At 58.3% G+C, this 17,515-nt stretch overlaps 2 protein-coding genes across 3 annotated transcripts in view; one reads left to right on the top strand and one right to left on the bottom strand.

Annotated features, from left to right (window-relative positions):
* The window catches only part of TECPR1 (tectonin beta-propeller repeat containing 1), a 29,285-nt gene extending 16,453 nt beyond the window's left edge, over positions 1-12,832 (top strand). The window contains exons 13-25 of one of the 2 annotated variants that reach the window (XM_079121213.1): positions 721-870; positions 956-1,113; positions 2,118-2,245; positions 2,985-3,087; positions 6,545-6,641; positions 6,754-6,833; positions 7,837-7,893; positions 8,387-8,567; positions 9,093-9,228; positions 9,792-9,884; positions 10,807-10,913; positions 11,019-11,138; positions 11,275-12,832. In XM_079121213.1, the coding sequence (XP_078977339.1) occupies positions 721-870; positions 956-1,113; positions 2,118-2,245; positions 2,985-3,087; positions 6,545-6,641; positions 6,754-6,833; positions 7,837-7,893; positions 8,387-8,567; positions 9,093-9,228; positions 9,792-9,884; positions 10,807-10,913; positions 11,019-11,138; positions 11,275-11,370 (1,506 nt within the window). In that variant the 3' untranslated portion in view covers positions 11,371-12,832. Of the gene's footprint in view, positions 1-720; positions 871-955; positions 1,114-2,117; positions 2,246-2,984; positions 3,088-6,544; positions 6,642-6,753; positions 6,834-7,836; positions 7,894-8,386; positions 8,568-9,092; positions 9,229-9,791; positions 10,719-10,806; positions 10,914-11,018; positions 11,139-11,274 lie in introns of those variants that run through there. The other variant, XM_079121212.1, reaches the window with a different exon arrangement.
* Positions 12,833-12,984: 152 nt separating this feature from the next.
* Positions 12,985-16,748, bottom strand: BHLHA15 (basic helix-loop-helix family member a15). Its single transcript, XM_079121303.1, has 2 exons — positions 16,672-16,748; positions 12,985-15,913 (listed from the first exon to the last, which is right to left on the bottom strand). Exon 2 carries the CDS (start codon positions 15,856-15,858, stop codon positions 15,298-15,300), a length of 561 nt encoding a protein of 186 aa, XP_078977429.1. The 5' UTR covers positions 15,859-15,913; positions 16,672-16,748; the 3' UTR covers positions 12,985-15,297.
* Positions 16,749-17,515: the final 767 nt, after the last annotated feature.

Raw genomic sequence — 17,515 nt, 5'->3', positions numbered from 1 at the left:
GGAGAGGGCATGCAGGGCGGTCCCCAAGGTGCTCACTCCAGTCTGGCCAGTTCACAAGGTTCCTAGTCTTGCTCATGCCAGTGGTAGGCCTGTGTGCCTGTGTGTGTATATGTGTGTGTGTGTGCGCATGTGCATGTGTGTGTGCACACGCACGCCACGCCACAGCCTCCTAGAGCCACCTGCCCTCTAGCAGCCATTTACAGTCACTAGTTTTTTAACTCAGAAGTCAGACTGGGGAAGAGAAGGTCACCCATCCTCCTGACAGCTGGCATGTGCCAGGCAGTCAACACCAAAAAGAATTTCTTTAAAATGTCACTAATGCCAAGCACGGTGGCCTCTCCTATAGTCCCAGTGACTCATTAGGCTGAGGCAGCAGGATATCAAGTTTAAGGCTAACCTGGGCAAGTTAGTGAGAACCTATCTCAAAAAAAATAAAAAGGTAAGGAATATAGTTCAGTGGTGAATCACCCCTGGGGTCCGTCCCCTATAGTGCAAAAGAGAAAAATGTCACCAAAGCATGTGTTCACAAAGTGCAGCTTCAGTACTGGCACCTGCTGGGCCCTGTAGCTGCCAGTGTGACTAGCAGGCCCCAAGGAAGAGCTCTAGAAAGAGGGTGGCCCCAACCCTGCCCGCGATCACTGCTGCTTGGAGCTCCAGCACTGCCCTGCGGCCACCCTGTGCCCAAGGTGACAGCCTTGCTGTGTGCTCCTCTCCCAACAGTACCTTCACGTGTTCCTCAATGAGGTGACAGTGCTGGTCCCAGTGCTCAACGAGGCCAAACACTCCTTTGCCCTGTACACCCCCGAGAGGACACGGCAGAGGTGGCCGGTGCGCCTGGCTGCTGCCACTGAGCAGGACATGAATGACTGGGTGAGTGAGTAGGGGCCCCAAGGGCCAGGGCATACGGGGCAGCCAGGCTCGGCCTGCCCCAGAGTGACTGACCAGGTCTCCACAGCTCGCCCTGCTCAGCCTGTCCTGCTGTGAGAGCCGGCGGGTCCATGGCCGCCCATCCCCACAGGCCATCTGGTCCATCACCTGCAAGGGAGACATCTTTGTGAGTGAGCCCAGCCCAGACCTGGAGGCCCACGAGCACCCGCTGCCCTGTGACCAGATGTGAGTGGGCTACACCTGCATGGGCCTGGGCTCTACCTTCCTCTTCCCCTGAGCACCTAGAACTTGTGGTTCCAGAAGTAGGGGTCAGGAAGACCCGAGCCCATGCGGGCCAGCAGTTTTACCCACTCAGCAGTCACGGAATGGCCAGGGGAACGTGGAGTAAGGTCACCAGGCTTGGCTTGCACTCTGTAGGGCTCCTGGGTCAGAGAAGCCAATCTCCCACCACCAGCACATGGACTCTGGGTGCTCCGCCACCTCTCTCTCCTCTGAGCCCCTGCGATCAGGCCCCTGGAGGCAGAGGAGAGAGAATACCTGGGGTGGTTCTTGGGGTAAAGCTGGCAGGCTTGGCAGTTGGGTGTGGGGCAGCTGTGTGGTTTGTGGGAGGCCTGGAGCAGGCTCAAGCTGGCTCGAGGTGGCTCTTTGGGGGCATTTAAAGTCACAAGAGGGAACGAAGTCACTGAGGGCCATGGTGTGAACAGAGCCCTGAGGAGAACCCTAGAGGACACTTCCTGATCAGGTGCTAGACTCAGTTACCGTGGGTCACCATGGAGCCCTGGAAACCCCCACCATAGAAGGGGATCCCGGATGCTCACCGAAGCCATGTGCGCCCCACACCTTCAAATGACAGGGTCATGGCCTCAGCCTGCAGGAAGCTGACCCAGCTGCTGGTCTTACTGTTGCTCCTGCAGATGATGAGACATTCCTGCCCTCTGTCATGACCTTCATGCCTGGCCACACCTGCACTGTGCGGCCAGCCCGTCCCCACACCCCAGCCTGCAGGGGATCTCCACCCTGATCAGTTCAGCTCAGGGTTGGGGACAGGCTCCTGAATACCTGCTTTGCCCTCTTTAATGTCGGTTAACACTAAAGTGGGGGCCAGGTGTGTTACCAGTTCTGCTGGACCCGGGACTTGTAGGACAGCTTGTCCATGAGAAGCCAAAAGGAAAGGCCCAGGACAGGTGGAAGGACAAAGATGGACTGAGATGCCTTTCTCGGCCCTCCAGGTTCTGGCGGCAGATGGGAGGCCACCTGAGGGTGGTGGAGGCCAATAGCCGTGGCGTGGTATGGGGCATCGGCTACGACCACACAGCCTGGGTGTATACAGGTGGCTATGGCGGAGGCTGCTTCCAAGGTGAGGTGGCTGGAGCGCCCCTGGCTGGCAGGACTAGCTCCCAGGCCTGCCCAGAGCCTTCCCAGGTGCTCCCTCCTCTAATCCCCTTCTGGTTTCCCTGTCCAGTGCCAGGGCTGCTGTCCCAGTACTGACACTTGGCTAAGAGCTGGCTGACAGGTGACCTTCACCACTGCCAGCCTCTACAGAGGACAGTTCCAGGCCAATCCATGATACATGAGAGCCCGGAGACCAGGTCTCACCTCCACGAAGCCCTCCAAGAATGAGTGGAGGGCCTTGAAGATTCTAGAAGGCAGCTGCCAGGGACCTCCAGTGTGTTCAGCCCCTGGTTTCACAGACGAGACCTCGGGGTGCACTGGGGCAGCTCCGTGACCCAGGCCTCCTGACGGCCTGGCCCAACCTCTGAATCCTGGTGGGCCTGTGGAGAGCGGAGGCAGAAGCAAGTGTGGAAACAGAATGTGCTGGGAACAGAGCATGGGATGGGGTGTGGGAGGTGGCGTGCTCGGGAGGTTCTTCTCATCGAGGCGGTGCAACCCCAGAGTAGGCATGTCACAGAGCAGAGACACCCAAGCCCGACAGGCCCTGTGAGATTCACTTACCAGGCCTGCAACCCGGCTCAGCTGCCTGGCTCCAACCCACCCTCCCCACCCTTTCTCTGAGGGCCTTGGTCCTTCAGAGGGAAATCAGGGGTTCCAGGGAGGCCAGTGGGGCCTCAGGACCACGTGGCCTTCTCTGCCCACAGGCCTGGCCAGCAGCACCAGCAACATCTACACACAGTCGGACGTGAAGAGCGTCTACATCTATGAGAACCAGCGCTGGAACCCCGTCACAGGCTACACCAGCAGGTGAGTGGCACCAGGGCACCCTGCCTGGGCCAGGTCACAATCCTGACAAAACTGGGCAGCAATGTCCAGTGCAGCCTTGAGCTGGCATCAGGTCCCCTACGTGGAATTAACTGAATGTTACTGCTTGTGGAGGGCGCTTTTCTTGGTATAATGAATATTAAAACTCGCTTACTAAGGGGTGTAACATAAAAAGTTCACAATACTTATGTATGTATTACATACATACTGTGTGCACCTCCCACTGGGCTTCACACCTCCAGCACCAGGTCAAGAGACAGAACATTGCCGAATTGCACCCAACCCCCACCATCCCCCCCTCCCCACTTGCCAAGCCACAAATCCTAACCACTAACAAGATGGTGGTCTTACTTGGGTGTTTAGGCAGGTGAAGGTGGTGAGGGACTGTCTCCTGTCTTGCCTTTTCTCTCAGCAACTTTTGATGTTTAAGTGCATGTAGTCTAGTTGATCAGTCCTTTCCTTTATATTAAGTTAGGGTCTTTAAAAAAATCCTGAAGTGAAATCTTACAATCTGCGTAACTCTGTGGTGGTCGCGTCAAAGCAGCCAGGCAGCATGTCCCTGAAGGAGCACCAGAGTCGCCATCAAACTCATATACAGATGCCAAAATTTGAACTGCATAAAATTTTCACCCACCACAAAATGTGATTTTTCTCTTGATCTTTATTGACCACTTAAAAACGTAAAAGTCACTTAGCTAACAGGCAGTTCCAGAACAGACGTGCGCCTGTTTGGGCCCACGGGTCATCGTTTGTTGACCCTGTTCTGTAAGCTTCGTTCCCCAGCCTGGGGAGTTGCGTCTGGAACTGTTATGTGTACTACGTGGCATGAGGTCACTTTGTTTTGTTTGGTGTGGTTTCCGTTTATTCATATTTGATTTAATAAAGCTTTGTTTTCCCACGTGTACAGTTGCTGTAGCATCTTTGAGCCTTCTTCCCCTTCCCTTGCAGTACTGGGGATTGGACTCAGGGGTTCTCTACCACGGAGCTACATCTCCAGCCCTCTGTTCATTTTTATTTTGGGCCAAGGTCCTGCTAAGTTGCCCAGGCTGGATTTGAACTTGCAGTCCTTCTGGCTTGTGAGGTCACAGGTGTGGCCATCGCTTTGGGCTCTCTTGGAGCATCTGCAGGGCAGTGGGGCACCTCCTGCTGGTGCTTCTTGTGTGAACCACGTGCTTTGAAAGCAGAGGGTTAGTCCTTATTGACGAGCTCCTCAAAGGCCACGCTGGTCAGGAAGCGTAGCTCTTCAGGTCTCCAAGACCATGGTGGGAACACACGTCCCTTACAGTTGGGAAATTCCTCCAAGTTTGTCATACAGGACTAGCTGACGGAGCTGGTCCCAAATTTTGCCTTTAGACCCCTTCTTTCAGGCCTTGTTCACAGGGTCTTTCTTTCTGAGCTGCCTCTCTTGGGGTCTCCTTCCTTCTCTCCGTGGGCCTTTCTTCTTGCCTTTCACGAGGCCTAGAAAGTGGTGGTGACCACTTGTAGCCTTGCAGGGATGTGATTTTCACTTGAAATATCCAGGGACTCTTGCTCCTTATTGAAACGACTATCCTTTTCCTCCTGGATTATAGGGTGCTTTCGTCTTAAATCAGGTGTCCACACGGCACGGCTCCACTCCACGCCTTTCTCTTCCATCAGGCTATTGGGTGTCCTGAGGCTAATCCCACATTGACCCAGTTATGGTCCCTTTACAGGAGGTTTTCAGAGCTAGAGGGACAAATCTTCTCACTGTCTTCAGTGGTCTATCTTTTAACTATTCTTCTTGATGAACTTGAAAAGCAGCTTGTCCCAGTCCTGGAAAGCCACTGGGTGGCCTTGAGTCTGAAGCTCAGTTCGGGTACAATAGCTGCCTTACGTAGTAAGTCTCTAAAATGCCAACAGAGTTCATTCTTCCGTTAATTAACTTCTTCTTTTCCTCCTTTTTTTTTTTTGTTGAGATACTCGGGATTAAACCCACGGCCTCACACATTGCTAGGCAAGTGCTCTACCACTGAGCTATGCCCCAGCCCTATAATTTTTTCTTAATCAGATTTTGTGATTTTTTTTCTTTCTTTTTATATTTTATTTTTCCAGTACTGAGAAATGAACCCAGGGGCATGCTACCACTATGCTACACTATTTTCTTTTTTTTTGTTAATTTTAAGACAGGGTCTAAATTGCCCAGGCTGGCCTCAAACTGGATCGTCCTGCCTTGGCCTCCCAAGTATCTGGAATTATGGGTATGCACCACCCTGCTCAGGTTTTGAGATTTTCTACATAGGGATCTTAACATCTTTAAGGACAGTGTTACATATTTTTGGTGCCATTATAAATGGCATATTCAGATTTGTTAATTTCATGGTTTTTAACTGAGGCCAAAGTGCATTTCTGGCTTTTTCAAAGTTGGTGAAATAAATATCAGGCAATTGAGGAACAAGTTTCATGGCTGTTCCAGTCTCACTAACCAGAGATACTAACTGCCCTGTGCATTTTGGTGTCCTTCTTATCTCCTTTGGTGCCTGTGGGCCACTGGGAGGGGAGAAAGACCAGTGCATGAAGGTGGGCTACAGGGACAGTCCACCCGAGGTGACCCTGCCCATCCCACCTTCACTTGGCCCTGGACGCAGGACAACCCACAAGCACTTCCTGTGTGTAAATATTTGTGTGTCTCACTGTTTATCCTAGTAAACCAGAGGCAGAGCTTTCCTGAGGCAGTGGGTACTCCCAGAAGCCCACACCCGGACTGTACCAACGTCCACGGCCTGCATGTGCTTGACCTTCCGCTTCCCCTCGCCCCTCCTTGTCCTTACCAGGAAGGGCTCGCTGCTCCCTAATCCAGAGAGAGAGCGCAGACCGTGGGCCAGGCAGGCATCCCAAACATGCTCCAGCCGTGGGCTCTGGGCACTTGGGCCTCACAGCTGCTGCCCACACCTGGTTCCTGTGCTGCTTGCTGCTGTCATAGTGCCCTGTGTGGCTGCGTGGCCTGGACAATAGAAATGCATTGTCCTGGGCTCTGGAGGCTGGAAGTCAGAGGTCAGGGTGTCACAGGGCTGGTTCCTTCTCTCCTCTTCTGCTTCACCGACAGCGCTCTTCACATCCTCCTCCCTCTGCGTGCACGTGGGTCTGCATTTCCCCTTTATATACCAGTCAGAGTAGGGCCACCCTCGTGACCTCCTCTCAATCAGATCACATTCATACTTACTGGCTGTTAGGACTTCATAGTCTTTTGGGGACACTATTCAGCTCATAACACCAGGGAAAGAGAGGCAGCTCTCAGACAGCACTGTGGCCTTGGTAGACGGCTCGGTTGTTATGGCAGGGCACCATGGTGACGTGCATTACCCTGGTTGGTCTCCCCACTATGGGCCAGTTCTGAGTTTGCCCGCCACGCCTGGCAAGCGACTGTGCCTAGGGCCTGCTCCCAGGGTCTCTTCACCTCCCACCTCTTGTCCTGCTGCAGGGGTCTGCCCACTGACCGGTACATGTGGAGCGATGCCACCGGGCTGCAGGAATGCACCAAGGCTGGCACAAAGCCCCCGTCCCTGCAGTGGACCTGGGTGAGCCCCCGGTGGCCCGGAGGAGGGGGCCCTCCTGCACCGCCCTGCTCTCCCCAAGTTCCTGGCTTGCTGCAGACTTGGGCGTCTCGTTCTCACTGACACTCCTCCCCAGGTCTCTGACTGGTATGTGGACTTCAGCATCCCAGGGGGCACAGACCAGGAGGGCTGGCAGTACGCCAGTGACTTCCCTGCGTGAGTGTTTCTCTGCCCTGGGCCTCGTGGACCAGGTCCTTCAGCATCAGGACCCTGGGTTGTGTGGCCTCTTGGTTCTTACCCCTCTGCCAGGCTAGCCTGCCCCAGCCCTGGTCACTTCAGCTGCTACGGGGGTGGGGCTGGTGGAAAGAAGTGGGTGGGCCTAGGGGAGCACCACCCCACACCTGGCCCACCTGGCTGCTGTGGTTCCTTAGCACCTGGCTCCATCCTGCTGTGTCAGCCTGAAGGTTCTGGAGGGACCAGTGGTGGGACCTGCTGTTCTGGGCTGAGGGGCTTAAAGAGGGCAGGGGACCTTGGGCACCTTAGCAGGGAGTCCTGGGGGACTTTGGGCCATTTCCTGGATGCCAGGTGGTAGTGGGGCCAATGTAAGGGAAGGTGTCAGGGTGAAGGGCAGCCCCTTCGAGGCCCTTGGAGTGAGGCAGGCGCTATTCTGGGAGGCAGGTGTGCCCAGGTGGGTGGGTGGACAAAGAAGCAGATGCTGAGCCACAAAGTGGAGGCTGGTGGGCAGTGGGCGGTGTTGAGGTCCATGTGGCTGTACGGACCCTCACAGTGTGAACCATGTCCAGTCCAAGGAAGACCAAGCCAGGGAGCCTGGACGGGCCTCGAGTGGGCGGCTTCCCACTAGGACGCAGCTGGGAGGAGAAGGAAGGTCCCGCGACCAGGCCTCCAGCACTCAGCCTCCCTTCCTCAGCCTCAGACTGAGGGCTCCCCCCAAGAAGAACTCTTATAGGGCCTGGGAGGGAAGGGCCCCCTCTCCTGACCCTCTGAATGGGCAGTGCCAGCCCAGGCCCCAAGGAGGCCCTGGCCCCAGGTGGCCCCAAGCCTAGGGGACCTTTGTAACAAGACAGCCCTGACCCCACACTCATCTGACCCCCTGACCTACATCAAGGCTTTGCTCTGCAGCAGTTGGAAAAGAACATGTGTAGTATCCTTTTCCAGAAACTCCCACTAGGTGGTCTTGGTTTTACCTCCTCTTCTGCAGCTCATACCACGGGTACAAAACCATGAAGGATTTTGTCAGGAGAAGGTGCTGGGCCAGGTGAGCTGGAACCACAGGGTGGTGGGGGTCACAGCCTGACTCTTCCCGGGCCAGGTCTGCTGGCCTCTGACCTCAGTCTCTGGGGAAGAAACAGGGAGGGGGGAGGGAGGAGAAAACCCAAAGTAAATGTCAGCCCAGGAAATGCCCGCGGGCTCCCCGCGCTCTGGTTTCTGAAGAGTTTGTTTTTAAGAACAAATAAGAGAAATGTCACTGGCAGGCCCTGCTTGTGGGTAGGAGGGAGGCCTGGTTGAGCTGGGAGAGGTGTAGCGGGCAAAGAGGGGCCCCTCACTCCTGCCCACGTGGTGCCCTCCAGGGGTCCTGGCCCTGCCCTCCCTGAGCCTGGAGTCTTCTGCTTTCCTTCGCTGGCATGTCAGCCATCTCAGTTCTATTCACTGGGCCCTCCAGGTGTCCACCTTAGGTGGCAGGTGCAGTGCCAGCCCCTGAGGCTTGCTGTCATGCTGGGCCCCTGAGTGTGTATTCTTTCACTGAACAGAAAATGCAAGCTGGTGACCAGTGGGCCCTGGCTGGAGGTGGCTCCCATTGCCCTCGGGGACGTGTCCGTCATCCCAGAGAGCCCAGAGGCTGAGGGGCACCAGCACAATGTCGCCCTCTGGGCCGTCAGTGACAAGGGGGATGTGCTGTGCCGCCTGGGCGTGTCTGAGCTCAACCCCGCGGTGAGCACCTCCGGGGCTCAGGGCTGCCATCATCACGTGCTTCCTAAAACCGGTACCTTGCTTTGGAGCCAGGCTGGCTCAGGTTCCCCAGGCCGGCCCAGGACGGCCCCTGTGCGTGGAGCTGGTCAGCGGGCCTCTGGGCAGTTGGTCCTGAGGATGAGTCGACACGAGGAGCTGCCATCTTTCGGGGCCAGGACCTGGGCCAGAGGGTGGGGGGGACAGAGGGGGCCCAGGTGACATGGGGGCTCTCCGGCACCCTTGTTATGGTGCACATGTGATTATTTTTCCTGCTTGAGGGCTGAGAGGCCCAAGCCCAGGGGTTCAACAGTAGGCCAGGATCAGGCTGTGCTCAGGGTGAGTCAGGCAAGGCCAGGTTCATGTGTCCCTGGGCTTCCCTGGACTCCCTGCCCTTCCCCAGGTTTCCAGCCCAGAATTAGATGCTGGATCTTGGGCCATACTTGTTCCTGGGGGCAGAGGGGCTCCCTGACTGGTGGCCACGTCAGCTGTCCCCCGTCCCGTCTCTAGGGTTCCTCCTGGCTACACGTTGGCACAGACCAGCCCTTCGCCTCCGTCTCCATCGGGGCCTGCTACCAGGTGTGGGCTGTGGCCAGAGATGGCTCTGCTTTCTACAGGGGCTCCGTGTCCCCCTCCCAGCCAGCCGGTGAGTGCCGCCTTCCAGGAGGGTCCCACGGACAGCATGCTGTGACAGGGCCGTCAGAGCAAGGTTCCAGTTCAGCTTGAGAGGTGCTTAATGAGTGGTGCCTCTGGACCAGTCACAGGGCCAAGCCATAGCTGGTGACAGGGCCGCCCTTGTGCAGCTGTCCTATGCCCAGAGCCAGGCCTGTCTGACCCTTGCTGTGTGACCTACTGTGACCACTCTAGCTGCTCTTCATTGGTATCTGGAAAGCGTCCAGCTGGGAGGGTAGTCAGAGGGATGGCTGAGGGGCTTACAGCTCCCTCCACAAAGCGGGGGTTGAAGGTGGCCACTGTGGCAGCTATCTGCTGTGTGCCAGGCTGAGCACCTTCAGGTCTGCATTGGTTAAACTGGTCTGTTGGGCCCCCTGTTGACACCTGCCATGCCCTTCAAGGGCCCTGGGCAAGGCCAGGATATTGGGTGGACAGTGGAGCTGAGCAGCCCTGCTTGGCCTCAGCTCACCAGGCCCCAGCTGCATATGGAGTCTCAGATTTGGTGGGCAGCCCCCTGAGTCAGCTCTCCCATCACAGGTGACTGCTGGTACCACATCCCACCTCCTCCCAAACAGAGACTGTCCCAGGTGTCTGTCGGGCAGACGTCTGTGTACGCCCTGGACGAGAATGGCAAGTGGCTTCTGTGTGGTCGGCGTGGATGGTGGGGTTCCCTGAGGGACAGTGGGCAGGCCACGGGGAGGCATGATCTCCATCAGGAGCCTGGGATGGCCCGCCTCTGGGTCTCTTCTGATGGTGCTTAGACTTTCCTGAGCCATGTTTCCCCTGGGGACATGGAATGCCAGGTGTCAGAGACAAGCAGTTGGCCTGTGTGTCAATATGACCCTCCTACATTGTGGAGGTAGGACACTAAGCTGCAGTTCAGGCCTGGAGACCTTTGTACTGCCATGAGAGGTGTCCAGCCTGAGGTCAGCCTTGGTGCTAGTCTCCTCCCCAAGTAAACCAGGGCTGGGGGAGTCACTGGCTCCAGATAGCCAAGCCCTAATTGGACAGAAAGCTGGTCATTGCCACCACTGTCAAGGCTGGTGACCACATGGCAGAGCTGGCACTGGGAGTGTCTTCTAGAAGATTCCATTCAGGCCTGTGACATGGGAGCCCCATGGGCAGCACAGGGCGGCTGTCAGCCATACCTGACCCCTCTGTCATCTTAGGCAGGGCTCTGGCCAGTTCCCTTCAAGGTCTGTCACTATAGATGAGGAGATGGCTAGGAAAAGGCAGAATGGAGACTTGAAATCCAGGGTGTTTCTTCCAGATCCGGTTCTCTATTTTATTTGTTTAAAAAATTCTTTGTCCTCAGTTTCTACCTCAGTAGAGACAGGATAACACCAGCGCTGCCCAGCACAATGGGGCGATTATGAAGCGCAGGTGAAGCCCGGAGTGTGGAAAGGGCAGAGCTGGCTGCGGCCCAGGCTCGGCTGTGGGTCAGCGGGAGCCCAGGTGTGGAGAAGCAGAGGGGCACCGCCCCCCACGTCCCAGACCCCGCTGCACGCTGGAGGGCCGAGGCTCTGCCCTGACCTTGGCTGCCTCTCTCCAGGGAACCTTTGGTACCGCGGAGGGATCACGCCCAGCTACCCGCAGGGCTCCAGTTGGGAGCACGTGTCCAACAACGTGCGCAGAGTGTCCGTGGGGCCTCTGGACCAGGTGGGGAGCGGAGGGTGGCGGCTATTTGGGGTCTACGGGCTTCCTCCCTGGCCTCCCTGCTCCTGCCCACAGCTGGGCGGGGGCTTCAGCGGGCCTGTGTTTCAGGTCTGGGTTATTGCCAACAAAGTCCAGGGGAGCCATGGCCTGAGCCGGGGAACCGTGTGTCACCGCACAGGCGTGCAGCCCCAAGAGCCCAAGGGGCAGGGCTGGGACTACGGCATTGGGGTGAGTGTGTGCCACATCGCTTGCCCCCTCCTGAGGCAGAGCCACTAGAGCTTCAGCCCAGCTGGAGCCTGACAGAGCCCAGACAGAGCCCCTCAGGGGTCCTTGAGGCCTTGGTGATGTGGCTCTGTCTTTCTAGGGAGGCTGGGACCACATCTCTGTCCGGGCCAATGCCACCAAGGCCATCCGGAGCGTGTCCCAGGAGCAGGAGGCCCGTGGCCCTGTCTGCTGCTGAGGCCACCCCTGTCACCTAGAGGCAGGGATGGTGACAGGCTCGAGGACGAAGCTCGAGCCCTTCTTGTGCTGAAGTGTGCCCCATGAGAAGGTATCGCCCAGGCTGACTCAGGAGGGTGCCTGGTGGGGGGCGTGGCCCCATCAGAAGCGCAGGCTGAAGTGCCAGGGTGTGAAGCTCCGCTGGAGGCCCCCACACGTGTCCCCAGTCTTGAGGAACTGGAGGAACTGCGGGGTGCGGGGAGAGCCGCGCCCCGCCCGCCCCACCTGCTCCTTCCCTGTGCCTTCTACCTGCCCAGGCCCTGAGCCTGGAACTTGGAGCTCACCAGAAACTCTGGCCCTGGGAGCAGAGCCAGGGAGGAATGCTTCCGAGTCAGGTGCCCGTTGCATCTGGGCCCTGCCCTACCCCACGAGAAATGGCGGTGGGTCCCCGGGCCTCCTGCCACGGGCCGTGATTATCCCTCAGAGCAACACTTGGGAGTTTTGAGAGTTAAGCGGAGCTGGCAAGTTGCAGATAAATGCTGAAGTGAGGTGTCCTCCGCAGGTGGGTCAGGGCCTGCTGGAGTGCGGGGGACATGGTGTCCAAGTGCAGGTTGACCTCGAGAGCCCTCTGTGGGGGAGGATCTGGGGCCCTGTTGCAGGATGGCTGGGTAGAGAGGAGCAGCGTCCTGAGCCCCCCAGGCATTGTGGGAGCAACGCTGTGCCCACGGGCAGGTGTGGACGGAACCTGAGCTGTCCTGCCCCGGGGCAGGGAGAAGGTACCTTCCACCCGGAGGCGAGAGCCCTGCCTTGCCAGGTGAGGAGGAAGTGCCTGGCCTGCGGCCCTCACCCTCCCTCCTGTAGCCTCCCCGCCGTGGTCGCCCCCGTGTGACCCTTAGGCGAAGTCTCCAGCTACTTCCTACACTGTGCCTGGGAGGTGACCAGATCCAGGCCCTGTCCACGCTCCTTCTGAGGATGGAACGAGTGGACTGGCTCCCGCCTGGCCCTCCCAGGCTGCATCTTGTCCCATGGTTAGGAGTGGCCAGCTCTGTGTTCACACGCGATTCCAGTTTGCTGTGCAGGGCTTGTCACCAGAAGCTGACCCTAAACATGGTCTCTTTGGGGGTCCCCTTCCACGTGCATTTGAGGGCCTGGTGTCCACAGTTTCTAGAGGTGGGACCAGGCATGCCTGAGTGCAGAGCCCAGGGGAAAGACAGGAGTGACCCTGGGGTGACCCTGTTGGCGGCTATCTCAGCGTCAGGTTTCAGGGTGGGCATCATGGATTGTTCCCCCACAACGTGACTTGTATGTTCCTGCTGTGACTTGCTGTCTGCAGGTGGCTCTCAGCGAGGCATTGAGGTGTCACTCTGCCCTCTAGAGTGACATGTTCTCTTGCTGCTCAGCACCAACTGTTCACCTGCTCAGCATCCCCACACTGTCTTGATCCCTTGGATGCTTTATTCAATAAAAATTTACACCAGTGTAAATGGCATATTTTTATTAATACATTTTGATTAAAATGCACAGTTCCCCATGCATTTGTATGGGGGGCAGGCAGAGCAGCATTTGCCCTGAAATCTTTTATTTTCATTTTACAACACAGCATCAATTTTACTAGTACTTTGAAGGGACCATTAGAAAAAAATAAAAGTAACATTGGGTCACTTATGAAGCATTTTCACCACGATGATGGGCGCAGGCATCCCGTACCAGTTGAGTTTTCCCAGATGGAAATTGCTTGCAGTTCTGGAGTCTTGCTCTCGGGGGAGGTGACAGGATCTGGTGGCCCAGGTGACCTGGGCTCAGAGCAGGTGGATGGCTCCAACCCACTCATCCAAGGACTTGAGAAAACAGCCCTGCAGGATTGAAGAGTCCAGCCTGGGCTTGAGGTCCAGGGCATGTGTGGAGGGAGGCCCAGCAGCAGGCCCTGCTGGCTGCCTGCTTGCCAACCTGTTTCCTGCCCTCTCCTCAAGAGGGACTTGGGCCTCTGAAGATCCTTGATGTGGCCAAGAGCGTACAGATCCCTTGCCACAGGTGAATAAGGCCTGGCCAGCTGGGCCCAGGTCACTCTGGGAAACGGGTGCAGGTGCCATCTGAGGGCAGAAAGTGCCAGGAGGCCATTGTCCTATAAGGCAGTGATTCAGAGGCAGCCTGGTAAGCCAGCCACAGGTGGAGGGGTGGGCGCCTGGACAGAGGCCTGATGGCGCCCACCCCCCATGCTTCCATGCTTCACTCGTCAGCACACCTGGCAAGTGCAGGGTTGCACGGGGCCTGCTCTGGCCCAGACTCTGCTGGAAACAAGAGCATCTGGTCTGCAGCCCCATGAGTCCCTGCAGTGGTGGAGGCCTCTACCATCTTGTGAGCTGCTGGCCAGGTCCCCTACAGCAGGGAAGGACTGAACCCTGTCCCAGCCTCAGCTCACATTGGTTGGTGCCCTGACCACTGACCTTCCACAGTGGCCATCCGGGAGGGACAGACAGGAAGACCTGGAGTACCCACCTAACCCATGAAGAAGGCTAGGTGGGGCAGACCAGGCCTTCAGGGCCAGCAGGAGGGGCACAGGATCAAGTCTCCTTGAGACAGGGATACCAACAAGCCTAGGGCCATGTCCACCGAGCCTGACCAGGAAAGTTAAGATTGAGTGGCTAATGCCTGTTCCTTGGGGTGCACATGACCAGGGCTGACCCCAAACCCACTGGCACCTTCAGTGTCAGGTGCCACACCCCTCAAGCTTGGGTAGGGCAAGGCTGCCCACTGTGGGTGGCAAGAGTTCATGGCCCCCACCCACAGCAGCTCAGGAGGGGCCTGACTCCCAGGGCACTCTGGGACAGCCCTGGGCAGAGGGCCAAAGACGGGGAGATGCCAGCAGGGGTTGACAGCAAAGTGGCCGAGTCCGGCAGAGCCAGTGGGGCAGGAACGCCCCGATAGACGGAAGCAGGGCCAGAGGCAGTAGGGCTGCCAAGCCACCCAGTCCTTGCCATTAGGGAGTACACTGTAGGGGGAGGGACGCTTCTGCCACCTCAGGCTCCTCTTTGCACGAAACCCCAACAACTCAAAACAGGACCCAAGAAATCCTCAAGTCTTGTGCCAGTTATATGGCGACCCCACATCAGCGACAGAAATGAAAACGAATAGCAAACGGGGTGGGAGCCTGCAGGAGGCCCAGGACAAGCTCTCTCCCTGTGCAGGGGCTCTGGAGCTTCTCTCCAGGAACGTGGTCCCCTCTCCACCGCCGGCTCCACAGCACCAGGGCCGCAGACTCCCAGGCCCGCAGAGACCCTCCACAGGCAGAGCCGGAGTGCTGCTGCCTCCCCAGAAGCACCCACTTGAGAAGAAGAAGAGGAAACTTCTCCCCGCCAGCTCCCTTTAGGAAGAACCCAAGGTCATCCGATTAGTGTTTCCAGGGGCTGAAGAGCCACCATCTTGGCTCTGCCACATTCCCTGGGGGGCCTTGGGCCCTGGGCCTGGGCTTACTCTAAACTGGGGGACTGAGCTCATGCCCCTTGCCCTACAATGGAGTGTGGAGGATCCCTCCCCGGCCTTGGCTTCAGCAATAGCGGGGCAACTTGTAAGCAAACATTTTCCTGGAATCTCCCTTTGCCCAGGAGGGAGGCCCCCACTGGTGGAGTCCACTTGGGAAGGTGAAGGCCTTTCCATACAGGCCTAGTCCACCTGGTTCAGAGATAAAATGGAGGACCTGGGATGTGCTGAGGGGCTTGGGGCTCATGCTGCCCAGGGTCATGGCCCAGACTAGATAGCTTTCTTGTCCCCTGGGCGACTGGAAGAACCTACTCCAGGGAGATGGCTGAGCTGAGCATTCAGGGAAGATGGATCTGCTGGGGCTGCAACCTCGTGGAGTGTCACCAACTGGTCTGGGGCTTGCGGTAAGGACGATCAGGGTTGGGCTGGGCAGGCTGGGCCACCACTGCCAGCCCACCCCAGGGCCTGGCCGTTAGGTGCCCTCACGGAAGCTGTGGATCTGTGTGGAGTACCGCTGCAGGTGGCCCTGGGGTTGGGTCTCGGTGGCTCCAAGCGAGCCCCCGGCGGCCTGCTGCTGTTGCTGCTGGTAATGTTGGTAGAGCTTGGGGCCCTGCCCCTCCAGGCCCTGGAGGCAGCCACTGGACATGGTCAGGATGGTGGTGGTCAGCGACTTGATGTAGTTCTTGGCCAGCGTGAGCGTCTCGATCTTGGACAGCTTCTTGTCGGCCCGCACGTGCGGGATGACCTCCCGCAGGGCCTGGAAGGCGTTGTTGAGCTTGTGCATGCGCTGTCGCTCCCGCTCGTTGCTCTCCAGCCGCCGCTGGACGCTGCTCTCCCGCCGGCCGCTGGCGCCCGGCCTCCGGCGCCCGCTCTCTGCCCGTGCCCCAGCTCCGCGGGTGGTCCTGCTCCGCAGACCCTTGGTCAGCTCTATCCCTGCGCCCGACTGGGGCCTGTCCACTGTCTGCTCCTCAGGCGTGGCCTCCGTGTCCTGCAGCGGTGCCCGGCGCCGTGGGGGCCGGTTCTTGGTCTTCATGGCTGCAGACGGGTCGTCTCAAGAGGTGGTGACTGGGAGGGGGAGGTCTTTGAAACTGAAATCCAGAACATAGGCCATTCTGTGGTCACTCAGCATGTCCAGTAGACACTCAGGGTGGCCTGTACGTGGGTGCCTTTGCCAATGAAATGTTATCAGTAGCCAGGGGCAGTGCAACCCTTGGAGCAGGTAAGGAACCCCAGGGTCCTTCCCAATCACATACTGAACCCTGAGCTCGGGTGGCCCTGGGGCTGCACCTCAGTGGCCTCAAGTGTTCCTCCCAGCCTCTGGCTGCTTCTCCTCATCTCCCTGTTTCATTTACATAGAGTCCCCAAACTTTCCTGTATCTCATGTCCTGTCTCTGAGGGGGTGGGTGGCTCACATTGACCCGTAGACCTTATTCTGGTTCCATGCCCCTCACTGCTCCTGAACTTAGGTGACCTTTGACACTTTGTTTAGACCACCCAGAGATGTGTCCCAACCCTAGTTCATATTGGTGGCCCCTTGGCTGGAGGTTGCAATGCCTCCTGTTTGCCCCAGGGATAGGCACGCTGCCTTGCATGACACACTGAGGGACAATGTTCCGACCAGAACCACTGTAGACATAAGGTACCTGTCACAGGTCAGAGGGTGACCATTGCAAGGGCCCTGTAGCAGAGCCGAGTACCACCACGTGGATAGCGCCAACTGTGTGCGTGTGTGTGGGCGGGCGGGGGCTCCCGGTGGCCACCCCCTGGGTTTTCTCCGATCGGCCCTCTGGTTCTGCCCCTGGGTCCCCTCCCCGCAAAGCACCCAGACGCCCAGACTCCCGGTTACCTGGGGATCCGCTGCCGCACGCACCGAGGCTGCCCACGGGGGACAAGGACACGTCGCTTTAGCCGCCCCGGGCGGGGCCGCGGACGCATGTAAATGAGCCCGCTGGGCGGGGGCGGGGCGGGGGCGGGGCCGGGCCGATGGCACCTGCGGGCCCGGTGGGCGGCCACGCCCCCGTTCTCCGACCCGGTGGCAGCGCAGTGGCGGCCCGCCTCCTGCCTACCCACGGGCCCGCTGCTCCGGGTCCGCCTGGAGCTCAGGCCGTCCGGTGCACGGCGGGCGGCCGCTCTGCGGGTGGGGAGCCCGAGCTTCCCGGGGCCTGCGGAAGCCCCGGGACCGCACCTGGGGTAGAGGCTCAGAACGCCCAGCCAGCCAGTCGCGAAGCAGCCGCTCTAGATAATAGAGAATCTTACTAATTTTTAGAACTTTGAGACAGGGCTGTCCTAAATTGCCCAGGCTAGCCTGGAACTTGCAATCCTCCTGCCACTAGTAGAGAATCTTTAAAAGGGTAGCAGTCACGATCCTTGAGCAAGGGCCAAGTTTCCCCGGCTCCCAGCGTACCCCAATTTTTGCTGTGAACCCGGTACACCCAAGGGCTGGGGGATGCCTGCTCTGCTCCGCCTGCCTCAGCCCCACTTGGGGGGGTGGTGTCTTTGGTAGCTCCTGGTGGCCTGTCCTGGTCAACGGGGAGGAGCTGGCAATTTCTGGATCGGGGTTTCCAGGGACCAGGGGCAGACAGATTGGGCTCAAAACTGACTCTGCTACTCACCTGCTGTACTGCATCATCCCTTGCCTCAGCTTCCCCACCTGTTACAGGGATTTAAAGATGCTCAAAGCAGCACCTTGC

This window comes from Sciurus vulgaris, assembly GCF_902686455.1.
Source record: "Sciurus vulgaris genome assembly, chromosome: 18".
NCBI lineage: Eukaryota > Metazoa > Chordata > Mammalia > Rodentia > Sciuridae > Sciurus > Sciurus vulgaris.
This window is presented reverse-complemented; position numbering and strand designations above follow the sequence as displayed.

What these genes read in the sequence shown, in the direction of transcription:
- BHLHA15 (XM_079121303.1), bottom strand. Translation starts at nt 15,858, where the DNA reads ATGAAGACCAAGAACCGGCCCCCACGGCGCCGGGCACCGCTGCAGGAC.